Source organism: Platalea leucorodia (assembly GCF_965183815.1).
Source record: "Platalea leucorodia genome assembly, chromosome: 2".
Taxonomy (NCBI): Eukaryota; Metazoa; Chordata; class Aves; order Pelecaniformes; family Threskiornithidae; genus Platalea; species Platalea leucorodia.
The window spans coordinates 44642922-44658342 of record NC_138824.1 but is presented as its reverse complement, the minus strand read 5'-3'; the positions used below and the strand labels follow the sequence as shown (position 1 = coordinate 44658342).

General features: G+C 33.4%; 1 protein-coding gene across 1 annotated transcript in view; it reads right to left on the bottom strand.

Annotated features, from left to right (window-relative positions):
• PIBF1 (progesterone immunomodulatory binding factor 1) overlaps window positions 1–15421 on the bottom strand; it is a gene marked incomplete at its 3' end in the record, with an annotated part of 124437 nt that overhangs the window by 32182 nt on the left and 76834 nt on the right. The window contains exons 12-14 of the mRNA XM_082337938.1: window positions 13808–13958; window positions 9622–9712; window positions 4739–4841 (exon numbers count right to left, since the gene is read on the bottom strand). Coding sequence (XP_082194064.1) covers window positions 4739–4841; window positions 9622–9712; window positions 13808–13958 — 345 coding nt within the window. The remainder of the gene's footprint in view (window positions 1–4738; window positions 4842–9621; window positions 9713–13807; window positions 13959–15421) is intronic.

Sequence of the window (15421 nt, the reverse complement as noted above, 5' to 3'; positions counted from 1 at the left end):
CTTTGAAAAATAAATTGAAATCTTTTAAAGTTTAGATACAGACACGTCTAATGGAATTAATTAAATGGAAAATGGTTAAGCTTTCCAATTAGTTTATAACATTTCTGAATAGACTAAAAATCTGCATTTGCCAAATCAGACTCAGGTGCCAGTTGTCCTATTTTATGTTGTTCCAAACAAGCAGGGGAAAAAAACCCCCTTCCTATAGACCTAGCATATTTAAATAATATTTCAGGACTTTCCTAAAATCAGATTTTTCTCCTATTCACAATTTTCAAAACATAAGACTGTGTTTTCTTCTTCTCTCATTCCATTATATTTTTATTGCAGTTTTACTTCTGCCCTCTATACTCTGTCAAATGTGCAAAGAACTTATAATTTTAATTATAACATTTATTAAAAAACTGCATATAGAAAAAACTTTGCTTGCTCACCTTACTGGCCTTACTAAAACGGGAGTTAACTCCACCACAGTTTAGAAAGTGAAATGAGAGACAATAACACTTCTTCAAATTAATGCAAAATCCTTAAGTATTCTTTAAATACATTAGTTCCTTCAGGAAATACCTATTCTAGTCCACAGTGAAATTCCAAATTTATTGTAGAGAAGTAAAGAAAAAGAGGCAATGATCTTCTTGAAGACACTAATTATCTTCAATAAATTTATAAGCAATTTAAAAAGCTATTCTTTTTCTAAGAGTACAAGCTATCAAAAAAGATCTCTTTCAGGAAGACAATAGAGAGTCTTTACATGACAAACAGGTAATTCCAAGACATGGAGTACTCATCTCTAGAATGGTCTAAAAATTGCAGCATAAAACCTTGAGGCTGCCATTATAGGAGAAAATTAATCCAACTGATCTTGTTTGGAATCCTGGTCTTGATAGCCTAAGGACCTTCAAAGGACGCTGTCATCACAGTGTGAAGTTCCTCATTGTACTCACTGATAAGAATTAAAGTACTTCAGTGGGAAAGGGCAAGTGAGGTGTTGTAAGCTTGGTTTGATGCTGCTAAGTCAGCTGTTAACTTGCTAACTTTACCAGCTGAAAAGCATGCTGCTGTTAAGAAAAAAGGCTATCCGTTCCCTCTCCACAGTAGTGCTTTGCTGCCTGTTTGATTCTATAAACTTAAAAGAAGTTGTCATTTAAACTGTAATCAATTAAGCATTAAATGGATTTAAAGGATCAATTTTACTAATATATGCACATGTATATAAATTAAGCATTATCCTTGAGCAAGAGCATTATTTTTTGCAAGCAACTTTGATTTCTTTCTGCCTTAATGTACAAGATTTACTTAAGTATTTCTGTGTCATTCTTTTAAATGATAAATCTAATACCTTGCGATTGAACATTTATTATTTATCCCTGAATGGACATCTCTATCAAGCTGCAGGATTTCTTCATTGTTCAGCTTGATCTATACTCTCTCTCTCAGTGAGATGTAAACCTGCTTTTGGTAAAAATGTTTCAGTCGAGGCATACAAAAAGCACAAATAGAACGTCACAATGAAGGCTTGAAAAAGTCATTTAGCGGCAAGCCAAATATATCACCTCAGTAAATTTCTTTGTTTAGGATATCGCTTTTACTGTATACTGACTCAGTATTTACTTTTTAAGTCACCCAAAGACCATATTAGCCTTCTAGACACAAGAGACTGTCTATGCATCAGTTCTGGCACTGTTGTTCAAGATCTCTGCAAACTGAATTTATTCCAAAATTTAGATTGGACATTAAATGTAGTAATTGCAGATCACTACTTTGCAGAAGCTGATATATAGCCTTCCACTTACTTAAACTGAAAGTAACATGAAGTGAGTTGAAGAGGCAATAAACTGACTATGACTAGCTGAGGATCTTTCTTCAATCAGGTCATGAGAATTCCTTCATTCTGTTTGTCCTAGACATGGTCAACAAACCTTCTGTAGTATGAAATAAGTCTCAATACCTACTTTAACACTGAAGGTCACTGCTATACAAAGCAACAGGAAAAGGACTTTAAGGGAAAATTCTTTTCTAATGCTGTATTACAGACCTGAAAATAGATAGGATCCTGCAGTTAAATAAAGCCCGACAAACTATAATGGGACTAACTGAAGACTGACAAGTTTTTTTCAGCAGCTGAGCTTTTCCATTGGGGTTCCAACTTTCAAGCAGGCACACTGTATCAGACTTCCATCAAATGAATGAAATTATGGAGAAGTCAGTATTTTCTTCTTGGTAATGCTGGACTTTCCCAGGAGATCAATATGATTCCTTTCTATAAAGCTCAACAGCAATTGGTTGAGGAAACTCCAAAAACAGAATCTTAGAAAGAGCATCCATTATAGTTATTGCAGTCTTTTTCTTTTCCTCCCTCCTTTAATGAGCTTAAAAAAATGTTGTATCATAAATACTGCAGTGAAATACCAGTATTTAATCCAAGTTCAAAGGAAAAGTTGGTCCAATCATTTTGGCATCAACTTTCAACCCATGTTCTAGATTTCATTTAGATGACTGAACAAAATGTCAATCAAAAGAATAATAATGGGCTACCTGAGCATGCTGTAGTCTACAGGATCTCTGTTTTGCTCTTTTTAAAAAAATAAATAAAAAAAATCAAGAAAGGTGATAGCTTGAAATAAAAATTATCTTAGCTCAGGGGATGCAGTAAAGACAGCAAACAAGTTTAAGAACTTTATAAAGAAAGGTAATAGATAGCAATCAGTACAAAACATGAAATACAGAAAATTTACAAGAGGATCTACAGCTTCAAGGGGAAAGTTGATACTAGCAGGCATAGGACTCTTAGAATGAAAAAAATGGGAGCAAATAAATCCTAGAAACAGTAAAACCCATCATGGCAGAGAGATGGTAAAACTGTATGTAATGCTGAAGAAAAGACAGAAGTTTTCAATGAAATTTTTTGCCTTCTGCTTGAAAAGAAGTCAGATGATCAGTTTGTATAACATAAGAATGATGCACTGTTTTCCAGTCCATTAATAACAATTAATAATAATGTTAATAACAATAACTCTTTGTGCACATATTGAAGGACAGCAAGTAGAATGGCTTAAGTAATTGTTATCAAACAAAATGGCCTACAGTCACACGCAAAATTAAAAAAAAAAGGGGGGGGAGGAGGGGGAGAAATAAATCTGATGAAGCATTCAGACCTGAATGCCAGACATGAGTTTAATAAAAAGCAGGTATTAAAAGATTTTATTTAACCTTATGAGTTTGATGTTAATAGGCTTAGTAGCTGTGTGTTAGCTATCTGCAAGACATTTAACTTCACACTGGATGAGGTTCTGATTTAAACTATACAATTACATGATAAAAGATCAAGAAAGGGTTACTTGATATCTCATGGGAGAATAAAAATGAGGTGAAGATGTTCCAGTGGATTTTTGCAGGAATTTAAACTAAGGTCACTGGTACTGAATCTTTCATCAGTGATCTAGAAGCAAATATGAAACCACTGTGGGTAAGAAGAAATGTATTGAAGCTGAAACCAGACAGATTTAAGTGGGAAATAAAGCATAGATTTTATTAACGATAGTGAAAGAATAGTGATAGAGAAAAATACCAAGGATAACATTGGATTCACAAATATCTTTGTCTTCATGTACACAAGATTTGAAAGGTATTTTAGTCAAATACAAATTAATAGGATATACCTAAGAAGAATCCATAATAAATTGTAGCATTGGTTAAAAAAAACCTGTATAAAAACTTCACTGTTCATGTACCGTTCATTGAAATAATTATATATAATCATATATATACACATATAAAATACATAAAATTCATGTAATTTTCAAATGTAGAAAATGCAAGTATTTGCACTGTGAAGTACCTGAGTGTAGTTATCCTAATTTATAATTACCATGGCTTTAAAAATCAAACTGTTAACCATATTCTTGAAACAGTCAGCCTAAAAATTCCATATGGTGGCAATATACCTGAGTGTAGTTATCCTAATTTATAATTACCATGGCTTTAAAAATCAAACTGTTAACCATATTCTTGAAACAGTCAGCCTAAAAATTCCATATGGTGGCAATATCTAACAGCAAATCTAGAAGTTCTTTGGTTCCTAAGAGAAACTTAGAAGACAATTTTAAAAATATTTCAAAAAATTAGTTCGCCTTAATTCTGGAAGATTTCAAGCTGAGTTTTGTTTAGTGTTTGTTCTCCATGTCAATGTAATACATGATTTCAGGTATTATACACAGAATTCTAAAAGATCATGAAATTAAACTCATTGTAACAAAGTAAAAAAAAAAAAAATAGTTTTAGCTTTTTTAAAAAGCAGCTTATGTTAAACATTCCCTAGATTTGTATATTCAAAAGACTTTAAAACTGAACAATGTAGAAAAGGATTTACAGAACTATCTTCAAAAGTGATTTAAGAGAAGAGCTGTGTAAAAAGTAACGAGGTATTCATTGAACAATTAACTATCAAACAGAACAAACTAGTTTGGCTAGCTGGTATTCTGTTCAGAAATCAGAACATTGTCTGTCTGGCTTATGTTCCTGTTTAGCCTGTAAAGTAATCCCTCTTTTGATCTTCGCTTCAAAATACAATATAAACTTCTTTGAAAACGTTTAACATAGAGTTTTGGTTAATCATGAGGCCATTTTTTGACATCAAATAGATAATAAACACTGTTTAGAAAATATTTCATTTTATGAACAGCTGTTCTGCAATGTTTCTAGCCTCTACAGATTTGATTTTTTTGTAGCAGTAATTTACCTCTTGTGAAATCTGTGTGACTTGTTCCTTCTGATGTTCCAGATCTTTTACAAGCAACGAGTTTTGCTTTTCTAGCTGCAGTAACCTTCTTGCCAAGTGAACACTGTGCCAATAAAAAGCAAGCTCAAGTTGATTTTTTTCCAAAATATGCAAAAGAAATTCTCACATTTATACTTCAGAACTTGATTGCCTTAATTTTTCACCAATGCTTAAATACTAATATGTATAAAGTACATGGTGAAACATGCAGAATGGTCAGAGTTAGAAAAACAATGAAAATATTACAAAATTTAACAACACTGAAATAGCATTCTCACAGTTATGCTATTGTAATATTTTTACAAAGCAATTACCTATATAATTTGTACAATACTACACAATTGCAGTAATCATGTCAAAACGTTTTAACTAATTATGAGTATTTACTTTTTAGCAACTTTAGGGAATCACTGTAATTGGCTTCTCCTTAAATAATTTTTTTAAAAAGTGCACATTAATATACATTTTGTAGTGGAACACTAAAAAATGTAGTATTATATCATTTTCAAAACAGAGGCAAAATTGTTTTGCCTGACATTTAATATGCTAAATAATTAAAAGTTATTGCCACTTTTTTATAAAATAAACTCTTATGCAGATCCACAGATTAACTTAGAAGTGAAGAGAAAGGATTATTGAGTTACTTAAACACCCTAGTTAAAAAATTAGACCCTCAACCTCTTGCATGTTTCATGTCCAAAGTCAAAAGAGTTTCTCATCAATTCAACATCATAGTTCCATAGGCAGCAATGGGAAGATTCAGTATGTAATTGCAGGGCCTACTACCAGACATCTAACCTAGTCTTTGAAGCTGTTATTAATCATTTAGTCCTATTCAATATAGTCTGTAGAGCCTGACTATATTCCACTAAAATGGACTCCTGGAGGGTGAACGGAAATGTACTCCAAACTCGATTAGAACTATACTGGTTATAATGGGAGGTTAGATGCCAAGTCTCTGTGTTAAACCTATGATTAGATGCCTAAATTTATGTATTCTGTAATGGATCCTGCCATCTTTGTAGGATTCAGCAGCTTAGTAGCTTATTATCAAAATTGTATCTAGAGAATTTATCACCGTACCCCTCCATGTTTAGGTACTCTAGTCACCAATCTATTTCACAACATGACACGGGAAATTCAGAGCTCTAAAAATGAGGAAGATATACAGGGCTAATACCCTTTTTTAGTGTGCCTTAACCACTGGACTAACGGCTCTCCACAACAACCTGTCCTTCCTGTCAAATGTGTGCCATTTTTCAGAAACTTGTACATTGAAGAAAGGAAGAAGTCACTCCAGTTCAGATCTTAGACTCTCAATGTTTTCCATCCATAAACTGAAAATGTAAGACTGTTAGTGTCCAAATAATGGATAGCAAAGTGTTATCCAGTTCTTGACCATGATACTGAATCTATAAGAGTGTAAGTGGTCTAAAGCAGACCGACAGGGAGATTATATTTACCCTTAAGCTGAGGCTTAGAATATGCAAAGCTAGATGAGTGTATACATTTTCTCTGAAAATTTGACCAGTCATAACCTCCACCTTCTCCTCAGTAAAAGGGAATACGCTTTTATTTTTGGCAGAAGTCTTAATATTCTTCACCTGTGTTATAAACTTACCCTTTCATACAGACAATATTTTACTTTTGCCTTGTATGAGAGGAATTACCTGAAATTCTCAACAGCATTCACTAAGAGGCTGGTTCTCTCAGTTCCTCCTACAAGGAGCATTAGACCGTGTAAGCAATAACTCAGAAAAAGAGAAATCAATTCTCCAAACTACTTATTTGGATTTATATTTAGGAGATATGAGATGTGTGTTAAGATCTCATCTGGTACAAAAGAGAAATGAACCACTTCTCTGATATCTCTATTTAGGCATCTTATACATTAGCTATTAGAGTGCAAGGGGAAACATGGATACCTTCCCATGGAAACTTTGGGAATGTAGCCCATCATAATTTTCCCAGCTACAACTACTCAGTGAACTTGACCTGAATTTGCAAGTATTTAAGGATAAACACAAGTACGTCTTTCAAGTATGCTTGTCAATATGTTTTTTGACTAGTTTAAATTTAAAGCAAAGGGACTGATCTGCAAAGACATCTTATTCTGGAAAACTTTGCTTCCAACTACATTAGAAAATTACACAGTACTCAAGAATGGGGTAAGTTATTGTTAGCAAACCACTAGAGTGTTCTTGCTAGTATTCTGGCATTTACTCATTAGCACTCTCCCAAACAGTTGCCAGGCATAGCTGAAGAGTTAGCATGGGCAAACAATCATTGCCAATACGTAGTTCACATGCAGCTAACCTACACTGAGAGTTTAGTTTTATGGAAGTGGGCTACTACATGCCAGTTGGTCTTGATGCTTCATAATGTTCCCAGGCATGGGTGTATGGTGCCTATGTCCGAAGTAATGAAATAGTTGTTTCTGGCAAGTAGGCAAAGAGGTACAGACCCCACAATGCACTATGCTTGAGTAGGTGGTTTTGTATAAAGTTTCAGAAACGGAAGTGCATGCATAAGAGCTCTTCATTTAGGATCCCATATGTCTGGAATTAAAGAGCAGCTAGTGGACTCCAAAAAGAAGGTTATTCACATTTGTAATAGATTCTCTTTCCTTAAGCAATCCCGGAGAGCAGAAAATTTATCTGTGTTTCTTTAATGGCTCTAAACATAGAAGTTTAGAGCAACATCACAGAGATGTTGCTCTAAAGCTTAGGAAGCCAAAGGCATCACACACATTTTCTGCATGGCAGTTTTCCTTGAGTCAGAACAGCAGCAGGTAAACCATACAGAGAGTTTTATGGCTGTTTTAATCTTCTTAATTTTAAAAGATAAAGAAAGTCTATGAAGTCTCCAACACCATTATGAAGGATTAAATCAGCTTTATCTGCCAATGCCTTTTGAAACAAAAGAGGAGTATATGAGGCATTCTGATAGAGCTACTTCTAAGCACATCTGAAATCCTGGCTAACTGATCATCAGATTGACCATTCAAAGGTGATTTAGCAGAATTCCTTTATATGTAAATAATCTAAACTGAATCTAATAAGGTGGGGAAAAAGAAGGATCTAAGCTGAAACTCAGAAAAGTTCCCAAACTATCGACAGAGGACAAAGGAACTGAAGCTTTAGGAAATGATGCTATAGAACTCTCAACAGTCTCCTAAAACAGACATGCAACAGGGTTATGGAGGTTTTTTTTGTGTGTGTGTGTGTCCCTTTTATTTTTTCTTCTTGAATTGTATGCAATATAAAAAGAAGTCTTAGGAGGAAACAATCTGAAGAGGCTTAAAAACATGAAAGAGCAAATTAAGCCATGCCAAAGTTAAGTACTACATAAAATCTTTATGATTTCTGTCAGCAATATGTAACTTGGTGCACAACAGGTCTAATCTGATTGACAATCGTATCGACAACACTTACTTAAAAAACAAATATAAAAGACAGAATAAATACTATGTGGTCCATAAATCTTTGTGGCAAACATGAACAGACCATCATTTGCCCTTAATTCTCATCTGTAACTTTCGATGTTAAATATTCTTTGTCATGGAGAAGGTGGGGGTTAAGAGGACAAAACCAACTAAACAAATATTTGTAGTAGAAAACAGCTATACATGACAAAAACTGCACTTCCAGCTCCTGAATGCTAGAAACGTACACTGTGAAGCTATGGTACGTGTTTGCCCTGTCATTATTTTCTTCTTTGTGTGTCTACCAATGATGGTGGAGTTTCTCATTTTGGTAGAAGACAGCATGGTGAAAGTCTACCACTAACACAAATTATGCAGTTGACTTTCCTGCATTTGAGCAAATTGTAGGCACACTCAAAGTGCAAGGAATGAGTCTAATTCTTGGAGAACGACCATCCTAATTGTGATGCCTCCTCTGCCAGGCTGGAGACAGGATTCTGGGCAAAAAAACCCCACAGTTACTTTGACCTGATATTGTGAAGGATGTGGCATCTCTATCCATAGAGAAAATTAAAACTTAGCTGGACAAGCTCTTGAACAATTGGATTTGCTCTGAGCATGGTGTTGGACCCTGCTGACCTCCACATGTTCCTTCCAACCTAAATTATCCCACTATTCCATGATTCTAGTCTTAGGTTATGTTTTCTTTTTATACTATCTATACATATTTTGAACAACAGCAAAAGTTTTGCTGTGGTCACAGTTTAAAAAATATTATAAATAAACCCACATTCCCTATACTTCACAGTGATTTGTAGCCTTTATGCTCACTATGAGCCATTCAAATGTCACAATTATTTCTTAAAGACAATGCATAATATAAATTTATTATTTAAAAATGACTATGATCAAGAGGTACGTTATTCAGCCTACACATAATTTTTATCTATTGATCAAATGGTATCAGAAAAAACAAGTAAAATAACTGGAATCAGATGCTGTATTTGTAAAGATGGAATAGTGATGTTCTGAAACCTTGGCCTTCTTAATTTCCTGACAGATGTGTTTTTGTTACAATTACATACAATCATTTTTAGGGTATTAAAAACTTTTTTCCTATTATATAAATGTAAACAATGTAACTAGTCTGTTTTTACAGCTGTTTAGTTTTATACAATTAAAATGCATCTTTCTGAAAGAGAAGGAAAAAATATCTTAAAATGACCTAGAAAAATATGTATATGCTCATTTATATGCATTAACCACATTAACAGGTTCTACTCTTCATTCTATTCCTGTATACTTAAGCCATTAAAAAACTTTATGTTAATCAAACTGGCTGGATTCTAAGACAAAACATAATGCAGATATCTTCATTTACTTCATCTTGAACAGGTAAATTCAGAAGGCACTTTTTTACCTTTGCTTTAGTCGTCTTTTGGCTGTTGTAGGAACATTAGCACCATACCCATATGAGAAGAGAACCCTTTCAGCTTCAACTTCATTTTCCACTACAAAAAATGCAGAAAGGTACTGTTGAAGAACATAATTACAGTGCAAGAACTTACAAACTTCTAAGCAATTCTATTTATAATTATACACACGCACAAACATTTTCCTAGAAGCTAGATTTTCAGTTGGTGTAACCTGGACTTCAATGGAACAATTTTATTCACAATTAGCATTAATACAGTGCCATACATTAATTTCTTAAAACACTGGCAGGCTTTTCACTGTTTATTTTTCTGATTAGCATAAGACTTATGTAATATGAAAGTAAAGAAAAAGAGTTCAGTGTCCTTGAATATTTATATTATTGGTGTAGTCACAAAATATACACTAATAGTGTAAATTTAATTCAGCAGTACAGGGTTAGGTTGCTTAGGTTTTATTTTCCTAAATAATTCATTTTCTGTGCATACATGAGGAAGTAGAGGAAGATAAAATTAGGGAGTGCTGAAGCCGACTGGACATAAGTCCATAGGACCAGAAGGGATACATCCGAGGTTGCTGAGGGAGCTGATGTCACTGTGAGGCTGCTCACTATCATTTTTGAAAGACTGTGGTGATCAGAAATCTCTGATAACCTGAGGAAAATACATGCCATACCTATCTTCAGAGAAGGGCAAGAAGGAGATTATGTTTATGCAAAGTAAAAATATTCAAAATAATCTCTGCCTCCATAGGTGATTAATTTCTGAAAACGTGTTTCTAAGGATTTAAAACACATTGGTATTGCTTTGAAAAGAAATCCCAATAGCAGCAAGATTAAAATGTGTACAGATTTTAATATTTCACCTCACGTAATTCAGGTTTCCTCTCTCCTGTAAGATAAAGTGGGCCAGGGCAAAAAACAAAAAGAAAAAAACAAAAAGAAAAAAAGAAGTGTGTGTGTGTGTGTGTGTGTGTGGGAGGTAGGCAGGGGCATAGAGAGGGAGACACAGAGGAGGGAAAAAGGGGGACAAAGAGAAAGGGGGAGTGGCGGGGATGTGAGAGAGAGAGAGGGAGCACAAGTGAACACCAGCCCAGGCACCACACAACAGCTTCGATGAATCAAGTAGTTGGGAACAGGAGAAACAAATTTAGGAAATGATGTGACAGTCCTATCTGACTCATCTTTCCTAATGCTCAAGTGCCTCAAACTCAGAAATACCTTCTCCTCTCAACAACTTGCACAATGCTATAGCTTCTTTCCTCACTTGTCTAATACCCTTTTAATGCTATTTTAAACAAGGATTCTTAAAATACATTGAGAAAGAGAAAAGCCTCTAGTAGAGCACTTGTGATAAGTCGCATATCCAGTTACACGAAAAACAATACAGAAATTCCAGTGAGTATGACAGAAAACGTTTACTGATATGGCAGTACAAAGGCACCAGAACTTTAGACTTTCAAGGCTGTCTTAGTTATAACAGCGAATTCTCCAGTGCCTTAAATACTTCTAGCTCAGAAAAAAATAAAAAATAATTTAACCTGCCTTTGTCATAATCCTTCTTTTTGGTTACAAATTCAGTGTTGTATGTCTCAGAAAAATGTCTGTAAGATCTTGGCCTGTCAGTATTGTCCTTATAAATGTCAGATCGTGAAGACAACCACAAAAAAAAATTGTACATGTGGTAGATACCAAGCCAAAGTAATGTTCAGTATCAATGTGTGCTTCTCTTATCTTCCTTTCTGTCTTTCCAGGCTCTTCACCTGACTTTGTGGTATAAAATATACGTTTTACAAATTAGGGGACACTTATTAACGAGTTTTTTACACTACTTAGCAAAAAAGTGCCATTGTGAGGATACAGATAGGTTCAACTTTTTTCTTAAAAAGATACTAACCAATGGAAGCAAGAAAAATCAAAGAACTAATCTACAACAAAAATATCCCAAAGTGAAGATTTTACCCTGAAAAGGAAGGACAGACAAATGCCAAGGAAGTTTACTATTGTTATTCATGTGGAAACCACTCAGATGCTGTAAGGAGTGGCTACATAAATTCTTGATAGTTTCCTGAATAGGCTGTTTCATGTTATTTCAATATTAATAAATTGAGGCATAATGATGAGGGAATAATACAATTCAGTGATCTCTTCCACATGCACATTCTCCAAAGGAAAAAACAAAAAGCTTACACGATTATATGACAAAAGCCATCTCACATGTGCAAATACACAGTTTATTAAAAAGTGCAGAGAACCCAACCCCCACCAGCACCTCCAAATATTGTAAAACAGCAAAGGCTTCATAACTCAAGGAGAAGAAAAAAAATATTACATGATACTGAAATATAAAGAAGTGACCACAGGACTGAAGAGTAAAATCTTATTCTCACTAACGTCCATAGAAAATTCTAATTGTCTTCCACACAAATTATGTTCTCTGAAGGATAGACTGGAGTATTTCCAGAACACATTAAATTTGAAAAATAATTATATTTCCTTTCTTTCAACTATTTTTCTACCTTTAGCTATTTATGACATGAAAATACCAGGACATAATTTGAGACACAGAGGGAAGTATGGTGTTTTTAAAAAAGAAATACTTTTATTTCTGCTGATTTTCCTCAGAAGTTCACCTTGGTGCTGGAATTCAGTCTTAATTAGTATTAATCCTAACTTTCAGTATCAAATACACTATAATAATAGTAAGAAAAAACAAACAATGTTAGTTATTAAATAGAAAGTATATTGAAATAGTATTGAACTATAACTCCCTTTTTTCTCCAACAAAATCAGAAAATAAAGTCATTATATTTTAACAGAACAGTCCATTTGTAAACTTTCATTTCTTTAAGTCATATTCTGTAGCACAGAATATAAATTGTAATTGAAATACATATTTAAGAAGTTAAGAATTCTTTAGTTCTGTAAAAAACTTTACTGCCATCCTAAGATGCATAAGAAAATGTAAATCAGTGTGAACAAAAAACAGCGTTCTGAACTCTACCTCCTCCTTGGAAAAATGAAGGTAAGGTCCAAAAATTCTGTATTAATACATAAATACTCCTTAGGCAAGTTTATTTATATATATATATATATATATACACACACACACACTTCAAAAAACATGTTACTGACTAAAACAGAAGTATGTATATAGCAAACATGCTTACGGTCAGACTGGAACCTTTGGGTGGTCATGCCATTCTAACAAGTACAAGCTGCAGTGCATAAAATTAATAAAGTATGTATGTACAGTCAAATTACTAAAGATACCCAGACATCACTGCATCCCAGTAATACATACTTTGCTCTACACTGTTGTTTATATATAAAGCTTATGCAATGATCTTCTACCTGGAAAACATTATTTATACATTGTGATTATTTTTTGGAGGAGCAAAGAAAGAGAAAAGGCCAAGAATATATATGAATTAGTTTGAAATCTTAAAATGTCCTACTCTGTTTACACACAGGCTAAAAGACTTCAAGACTAGAGTCTTAGTTTCAAATTAGAAATTACTTTGTGGATTCATTTAGGCTGAGAATCAAGTGAAGAGAGATTTCACAGGAATTTTGCTGTGTTTGAAAACAGGTATTGTTATTTTTGCCAACCAGAGACAAAAATTTTCAAGAGTAATCAGGCCTGAATTTAATCCAGGGTTTAGTACTTGGAACAGACTGATCTGCCACAAGCAACTACTTAATGTCTAATTATTATTAATTCAACACAAGGAAGAGCTTCCCCCCCCCCCCCCATCATTAAAAAATTCACATTAATCACTGTACTGCATTATGAAACCTATAATTGTCTGCCAACAAAGAGGGTTCCCTGGTATTCAGAAGATACTTAAATAATAGGAGAATCCTAAAAAACATATCTAATTATAATGGATGATTAGAATAAGGAAGAGAGAAATGAGGGAAAAAGGAACACTGAGATGATTTTAAATATCCATATGTCTAAGTTCATGTTTATTTGATACATATTTACAAATACATTTAGAAACCTGTCATTAATATTTTCCATCAAAATAATTACTGCATCTTAATTGTCAGGCATAAGGAAGGAGAATGACAGGCACTGTAATCCTTTCTAAGTGCCACGAGGAACAAGACATCTTGTCATAATGCCAGAAACACCTACAGATAGAATATAATTTCTGAAAGAACTTACTTTCTGCTGTCTGCAATGTTATCTCATCGAGCTCTTTTTCAAGTTTTTCGTAAGTATCTAGCCTTGCTTGAAACTCAGAATTCTGTGTTTGAAGTTCAATAATGCGTGTTTCACTAGAAGACTGAAGACTATAAAATTCCTTAGTAAGCACCTGTGAGAATGAATAATGGAAAGATCAGGAATTCAGAATTACAGCTATTTATGAAAGAGGCAAAATATAATACATATAAAATGTATGATACTGAATATTTGGTCTAACTTTTACACAGGAAAGATTAAAATACTTTTAAAAGCAGTTATTTTTTCAACTGTATTATCTTGCACAGATTAAACTCTCAGGTCATATCACTTATGCCTACCTACTAAGGCCTTAGTAATTCTAAGAATCTTTCTCTGAAAAAACTACAAGAATTTTAAAGGAGAGTTAGGAAAAGCAAAGTAACAGCTAAAAAAATTAATACACAGCAGTCAAAACAGTGTAAATGCATTTATTTTTGTTGCTTTAACTGGATTCAGATTTCAGTTATCAATTTAAAAAAAAGAAGGTTCCTTTACAGAATGGTAAATGCACGAATATCAAAATTTGGTATTTAAGATATACCAGATTCTTATTATTTACTTATTACTGAAAGGTAACATGCCATTAAAACTCAGGACTAATGTAAATACTTAATCCACTAAGCTTAAACAAAAAAGCACATATTCAAAAGAATAAGTTATGAAGGTCCATATAAGAACTAAAGCTTGATATAGTGCTTGAAAATAGAAAACAATATCGACAACATAAATATTATAAAACCAAATGGAATAAAAAAAAAAAACCCTTGGTAAGTAAAGTAGTAATCTACATGCTTCACAGAAAAACCCCTACCAAAACAGGTAAAGTAATAACCAAGTAGTACTGTAGCTAAGTGTATTACTAACTTCCCAAATAAAAATCTCAAACATTCAAAATGACAACTGAATATAGATCTTGAGATACAGAAAAATATATATGCATAGTATACAGCAGTAATACCAGATTCACTATTGAAAACACTAAAGAATGCACAATGCTCAGAGAAACAAGCCACTCGAATATGAAAAGATTGGTCTAGTGTCACAGAAGAATAAATGTATAGGTTAAAATTTGGCAACATATAGATCATCTGTTTCCTAGTTTAAGCATGCAGAAGAGAAACTACTCTATTCTGAAATCCAAATAAAAACAAAGAGTTGGTCAACAAAGCAGCTGTAGCTGAGCTGCAAGATACTAGTGACTACACTATTAATTAAGATCAATATCCTATAAGAAGGGTAAGAAAAAACCCATAGTACATTGATACTATATATAAGAAAGGAAATTAAAATATTAAGAATTCAGTCAAAAGGAACAAAAGTAAAAGCTTCAGACATCAAATATTTAAATTCTGCAAGAACATTTCTTAATGAAAGAGCACTGGTTTCAAAGCATCTCTCTAAAGAGAAAAGGAAGTGCCAAAAGTGTTAGTAGAACTGAATGCCAAATATTCAAGATGTTACTCAGATCAAATAAATATCCACAAAGAAAAAGGAAATATAACTCAAATTTAACTATCTTCACAAATTTTAGACATGTCTGTGCAATTAAAAATC